This window comes from Octopus bimaculoides, chromosome 19 (genome assembly GCF_001194135.2).
Source record: "Octopus bimaculoides isolate UCB-OBI-ISO-001 chromosome 19, ASM119413v2, whole genome shotgun sequence".
NCBI lineage: Eukaryota > Metazoa > Mollusca > Cephalopoda > Octopoda > Octopodidae > Octopus > Octopus bimaculoides.
The window spans coordinates 37,270,082-37,277,057 of NC_068999.1; the positions used below are offsets into that span (position 1 = coordinate 37,270,082).

Genomic DNA, 6,976 nt, shown 5'->3' on the forward strand with positions numbered 1-6,976 from the left:
GCGAAGGAGAATGAAAGAGAAAAGAAAGGAGCGAAATGTATAAAAATGAAGAAAATAGTAGAAAAGTAAGAAACACGTAAAATAAAGGAGAATAGCAAGTCAGAGAGAGAGAGATAGAAAGAGAGAGAGAGAGAGAGAGAGAGAGAGAAAGAGTAAATAATACGGTAAAAAGAGAAATGAAAAAAAAGAGAAGAAAAATGGGAAGAAAGTAAGCAAGAGTAAAATAATTATTTAAAGAAAGAAAGAATTTCTGAGAAAAGAATGTGAAAGAATATATCATTGACTTTTACAACCTTAAAATGATATGGCGGCTCTGTTGCTTTGAAGAAAAAAAAAACGGAATATAATATCTTGCCCCGTGCAAACAAGTATAAAAAAATCCGATCTTGAATTCAAGCAATACAGATGAACATGGAAAAGTAGCCGTTGAATTTTTCCATCGATAATATTCCAATAGCTTCAATGAATTACTGCCTAAAAGGTTTCTTTAAGAAAACGGAGAATCCTATGAGAAGAATGCGATGGCATACTGTTTTTCTTTTTTTTTTTTTTTTCTGAGAAAGAAAAACCGATGCTAATGGTAATAATAAATACAGAATTGAGATAAAAAGAAGCATGTCTCTAAGCAAATGCCTGCATTCATTTGAAAAGGATTTATTTAATTTCGTATGATAATGACAAATTCCAGAAATTCAGTTTCAGATTCTAATATCATTTAAATGATAGCTTAATCTTTTTTACTTAATTCTGATTAAATACGTGTTACTTCTGATAAGATTAAAATCTGTATTAGCTTAAATAAAAATCACATATAACATCGTTTTAAAGCAGCGGCTATAAAAGGTTCCATAACTATAAATCTATCAAGATAAAAGGCAAAGATATTACTACAGCACTTAAAATGGATGATACAGAGAATTCTTAGCCCTCGACTTACCTTATATCACACTTTAAAAAATCATAATGTAATGTCTGTCGCCATCGTAAATGTAAGCTAATGAACTTTGCCAAAACAGATTCGGGTAGAAACTATAAGACGGTTATCAACCTTATTCTCAGAGATAGAAAAGTTGCAAACCTCTTTCTATGCTATATTCAAAATATTTCAAAATATTCATGATTAACGAAACTATAAACTTACTTGATACTGCTAATTTTTATCCTCCCGTCTATAAGCCACACCTTTTAAAACCTCTGACTTTAGCTAATACTATTTCTGAGTGAATCAGATACCAACATTATTTTGCATTTTGAAAATATCCCTTGTTTTTCGAAAATGCCACTTGGATGGGAAAATGGTGAAGATTTGTTTGATGTATTTATAGGTGACGTTGAGTGAGATAAGATGTGTGTATACGAAATTATTGTTATATCTATTCTAGATTTTGTACAAAGAATGCTAGATACTGGATAGAGGATTTATCGTAATGATGAGTTTTATATTTTGAAAAATATAAAAGGTTGCTTAATAAGTAAATTTAGAAAGGTTCTTATTTTAATTTGGATTTAACAAATATAATTGTTAATAATTTCTCAACAGTTACCTTCTTATATATTGCCTTAAATTAAACAAGTCTGATAAAATATTACATTAAAAAATTATAACCACCCACCAAACATTCTCCAAAATTTGGTTCTTCATAGTAGCAAACACATTTCATCATACGTTCAGGTGAAGCCACTTTTTCTGTGACTACATCACCCCTAACATCTGGCCACCTAACTCCCCAGACTGCAACCTCCTTGATTATCATGTGTGGGATGCAGTTGATCAAGAGATCAACAAAGATCCTTGTTAGAGCAAAGATGAACTGAAGGCAAAGATTATGTCAGAATTCACCAACTTATAGAAGGAGACCGTCCAGAAGAGTTGCAGGAGATTCCGAAGTCGTCTGGAGGCAGTGGTTGAAGCCAATGGCAATTTTATTGAATAAATTTACTCTTTAGTATTTCAAGATATTTTTATGTAATTTTCGTAAATATATCTGTTAAAATGAGATCTCAGAGTTATTTTCATTTTTGTGTAATTTAGACAACAATATATTCACCACACCCTGTATATGTATGTATATTTTATATACCAGGCTCAAGCATGTTTATTGTTTTATTTGCATCATAATATATATATATATATATATATATATATATATAAACATCAAAACTTTAGAAGAAAACGGAGAACATATGACAAAAGTTAGCATTAAAACAATAAAGAATATGAATTAAACCAAATTAATATATCAACAAGAAAATACAAGGAAAATGGGCGAAAAAAATACTATCATAAAGAATTCTTGGTAAACAGCTGTTCAAGAGGCAAAGTGAAATAATTTGTGATCAGAAATAATATATGTTTCTTTCAGTCTGTCAGATTTGTTCTGTCTTTTAGTATTTCAAACTGTTCTTTCAAAGCAAGATATTCTTCATTGTAAATTTCATTCTCCAACTCGAAAATTTTCCTGCAGATAATAATAATAAAAAAAAAATCATTGTTATTATTGTATTACTTCTCAGAGCGGTCAGTCTTGTTTGCTCTGGTTGATTCTGTGAAAGCAGACAGCAGCTTGTTGTCAGAGGTCTCTTATTATTATTATTAGTTAGTTAGTTAGCTAGTTAGTTAGTTAGTTAGTAGTAGTAGAAGTAAATAAAGAAGAGTGCCACTGTTATCAAGTGAACAATATTTCGACAACTCGTGTGTCTTCCACAGGTTCAAAAAATAAATTTGTCAATCTACTTCATTTTGGTTCATATTCATAGGATTGCGGTTACTCCTCCAGAAAATACAGAAGCAAATATTAGCTTCTATACCTTCTGGAGGAGTAACCTCAATCCTATAAATATTATTATTATTATTATTATTATTATTAGTAGTAGTAGTAGTAGTAGTAGCAGCCGAAGCAGCAGCAGCAGCAACAATAGCATCATCATTGTCATTTCACTTCTCACAACTCTCAATTTCACTTAATTCTGTAATATCAGACAACAACCTGTCACCAAGGGCTTCACACAGTCTTCTATGCTACTTAACAACCAATCTCAACATCATCACTGTCCACAATATATCAGTTTCCTGAGCAGGTTCCACTCTCATGACAATCCTAGTTTCTCCGACAAATTTCTCAATCCTACATTAATACATGTAGTCCTAGACATGTAATGCCTGAATAAAAAAATTAAGGCAGAATGGTCATGGCCTGGAAATATTTTATCCTGTATGGCTCTTCTTAATTAAGGCTCTCCCTGGCACTAAACGATATCATACTATAATTCACATCATCATCATCATCGTTTAACGTCCGCTTTCCATGTTAGCATGGGTTGGACGATTTGACTGAGGACTGGTGAAACCGGATGGCAACACCAGCCTCCAATCTGATTTGGCAGAGTTTCTACAGCTGGATGCCCTTCATAACGCCAACCACTCAGAGAGTGTAGTGGGTGTTTTTACATGTCACCCGCACGAACGCCAGTCAGGCGGTACTGGCAACGGCCACGCTCAAAATGGTGTTATTTTATGTGCCACCCACACAAGAGCCAGTCCAGGGGCACTGGCAACGATCTCGCTCGAAAATCCTACGAAGGCCAGTCAGGCGGTACTGGCAATGGCCATGTTCAAAATGGTGTATTTTATGTGCCACCCGCACAAGAGCCAGTCCAGGGGGACTGGCAACGATCTCGCTCGAAAATCCTTACACATGTCATGGGCACAAGTGCCAGAAAGGCGACGCTGGGCACAGGTGCTAAATTATTTCCACAATGTCCTAAATTTGCAAACAGTCCATTCTGTTTTGCATGCAAATGATTCTCTTCTGTTTTACTTTGGTAAGCTCAGAACTACAAGTCCATCAGCAAACTAAATAACCAAGACAAGCAGCACACAATACAAAGGTATAACCAACAAAAACAGTGTACAAAAAATTTTCATAACTTCTCAAGAATCACTACTGCTTAGATTAAATTTGATTTTAAATTTTGCTCTATCGTGTTATAAAATGGTTCTTTATAGGCAAAATAATATATTACAACAAGCTATTGGTTCTACAGCGTTGGGTATAGAAGACTTCAATCATTTTATTGACAGGCAAAATTTTAATCGGTTATGTTTATTTATATATTGGTTCCATGCTTCGATAAACATACTGAATGGGTTAAATCAACAGTTAGGTATTTACAATGTCTATAAAATCATTTATCAAAATCTTTTCTTTACAATTGTATCTTTCTTTATCTAATTGTTTAGAATAGACATCTATTTTTATTAGTTTGTTGTTATGGTTATTGTTGTTATTGCTGTTATTATTATTATTATCATTATCATTATTATTATTATTACTGGTTCTACTATTAATTTTTTCCTTAAACTAATAACTATCATAGTAAAAATTATTAAATTCATCATTTTTATATAAAAAAATTAAGAAGCTGTCATTATTTTTTTAAAAAGGCAAATGAATTGAACTGGAATAGGTCAAGAAAACTAAATGGAATTAGATGATCGATGGTGATAAGTATGTATTGATAGGAATGTGAGAAGGGTGATGGTGATGCTAGTGAGGATGGAGGCTACCCTGCCTCTTCAAATATATATGGTATTATATTCAATAAATTAAAATTGTCCATTAATAATGATATGTTTAGTTACCTGAATATATCAACTCTATTTATTTAGATCTTTACAATTTATCTAAGATGTCTTTAAATCTTTCAACAAAGTTAATCAAAAGAAATATGTCGCTATCTTATTATAACTTTGATAAAAGTGTCTGCTAGTGTGTGTATGTGCACATGTTATGTATGTGTGTTTGTGTGTGAGCTTTTCTCTGTGTGTGTATGTATGTATGCATGCATTTATGTGTTTGTGTACTTATATATGACTTGTGTATAAAATGAATTTGTTTGTGCATGTGTGTGTGTGTGTGTGTGTGTGTATGTGTGCAAGTGTGAAGAAGCACGTTTTCTGACGTGATAATCAGTTAAGATTCTTTGACAGCCGTGTCACTCAGAATTGGAAATAATCAGCAAACAACGTGAATAAAGATAATAGGTTTCAAGCAATTATATTTAACTTCTTATCCCGTCTTTTATTGGTTTGTTTTATGTGATAAATATTGATTAAGGAAAACACACACACACACACACACACACACACACACACACACACTCAAAATTAAGAAAGAAGAAAGATGAGTGTGTAGCCATAATTATTGTTATCTTTTTAATAATAATAAACACACAAACACACACAATAATAATAACAGTTCCTTCTAATTTTGGTACAAGGCCAAACATTTTGAGGGGAGGGGCAAGCTGATTACATCATCGCCAGTACTTAACTGGTACTTACTTCCTCAATCCTGAAAGGATGAAAGATCTCAATAAATAATAATAATTATATCAACAGTGACAATAATGATAACTACTACTACTACCACCACTACCACCACTGTTATTATTGTTATTATTATTATTATTAAGGCGGTGAGCTGGCAGAGTCGTTAGCATGCTGGACGAAATGCTTAGTGGTATTTCACCCATTGCTCTGTTCTGAGTTCAAATTCTGCCGAGGTCGACTTAGCCTTTCATCCCTTCTGGGGGCAGTAAAATAAGTACCAGTTGAGTACTGGGGTAAATGTAATCAAATTAATCCTGTCCCACAAATATGAAGCTTTGTGGTTCCAGTAGAAAGGATTATTATTATTATTATTATAATTATTGTTTGGTCTATTTTAGTGGTATGCAGTGGAAATAAAGTCTAAGTTTAATTTAGCTTAAAATTTTCTGTTAGTTATGGTGAGTTTTATGGCATCTTTTTTTTTTTTTTTGCTTCTTTTTCATATAAGTTTTATCACAGAAATTTCTCTTAGAAATCTCGACTGTAGTTATAATCAAGTCTCTTCATAGATTATTAAAGAAAGTCATAGTTTTTTTCTCTCTCCTTTCCTTTGATACCAACATTTCGAAAAGTAAAAGAAAGAATTTCTACCACACATACACACACACACACACACACACACCCACGCACGCACAAGCACACACACACACAAATTGTCCATCCAAAGATAATGATTTTGATGAACTTCAGAGAATTAATATCTGCTAAAGGAATTTAGCAATTATGAAAGTCAGTCTTGTGAATCTTTCATTTATCACACTTGTGACAAATCAAGTAGCAGAAGTTATATATTAGATTCACTTGGGTGTAGAGAAAATAATGGGAATGTGATAACTTGGAGCTAATTACTGCAAATATGATTAAAAGAAAGCGAAAAGTTGTGAAAACATGTCTGAAATAAAAATGTGATAGGTAGATAGATAGATAGATAGATAGATAGATAGATTGAGAGAGAGAGAGAGAGAGAGAGAGAGAGAAAAAAAGTGGGAGAATATGAGTGAGGTGAGTGAAGGTCTAAATCAGAATATATAAGCTGGAGAATAATGATTTAAAAAATGTTTTACATGTGATAAAAATACTTAAATGTGGCTGTAATTTCTAAGACGGTATCTAATTTAATTTTAGAGAATTTGGAGAACACACATGCGCACACACACACACTCATGCCTGCATACACTTCCCCACTTATTTTATACACACGCATTTTATATATGTATATATATCATCATCATCGTTTAACGTCCGCTTTCTATGCTAGCATGAGTTGGACGATTTGACTGAGGACTGGTGAAACCGGATGGCAACACCAGCCTCCAATCTGATTTGGCAGAGTTTCTACAACTGGATGCCCTTCCTAACGCCAACCACTCAGAGAGTGTAGTGGGTGCTTTTACGTGTCACCCGCATGAAGGCCAGTCAGGCGGTACTGGCAACGGCCACGCTCAAAATGGTGTATTTTATGTGCCACCCGCACAAGAGCCAGTCCAGGGGCACTGGCAATGATCTCGCTCGAATATATGTATATATATATATATATATATACTTTATTTAAAAGCAGCAGAAATATAACAAAAAAACCGTTTC

General features: G+C 33.2%; 1 protein-coding gene across 6 annotated transcripts in view; it reads right to left on the reverse strand.

Moving 5' to 3' along the window:
- Positions 1–1,476: 1,476 nt before the first annotated feature.
- LOC106867251 (uncharacterized) overlaps positions 1,477–6,976 on the reverse strand; it is a 435,591-nt gene continuing 430,091 nt past the window's right edge. For 4 of the 6 annotated variants that reach the window (XM_052974909.1, XM_052974912.1, XM_052974910.1 and 1 more), the window contains one exon: positions 1,477–2,459. In XM_052974909.1, the coding sequence (XP_052830869.1) occupies positions 2,407–2,459 (53 nt within the window). In that variant the 3' untranslated portion in view covers positions 1,477–2,406. The remainder of the gene's footprint in view (positions 2,460–6,976) is intronic. The other 2 variants (XM_052974907.1, XM_052974908.1) reach the window with 2 other exon arrangements.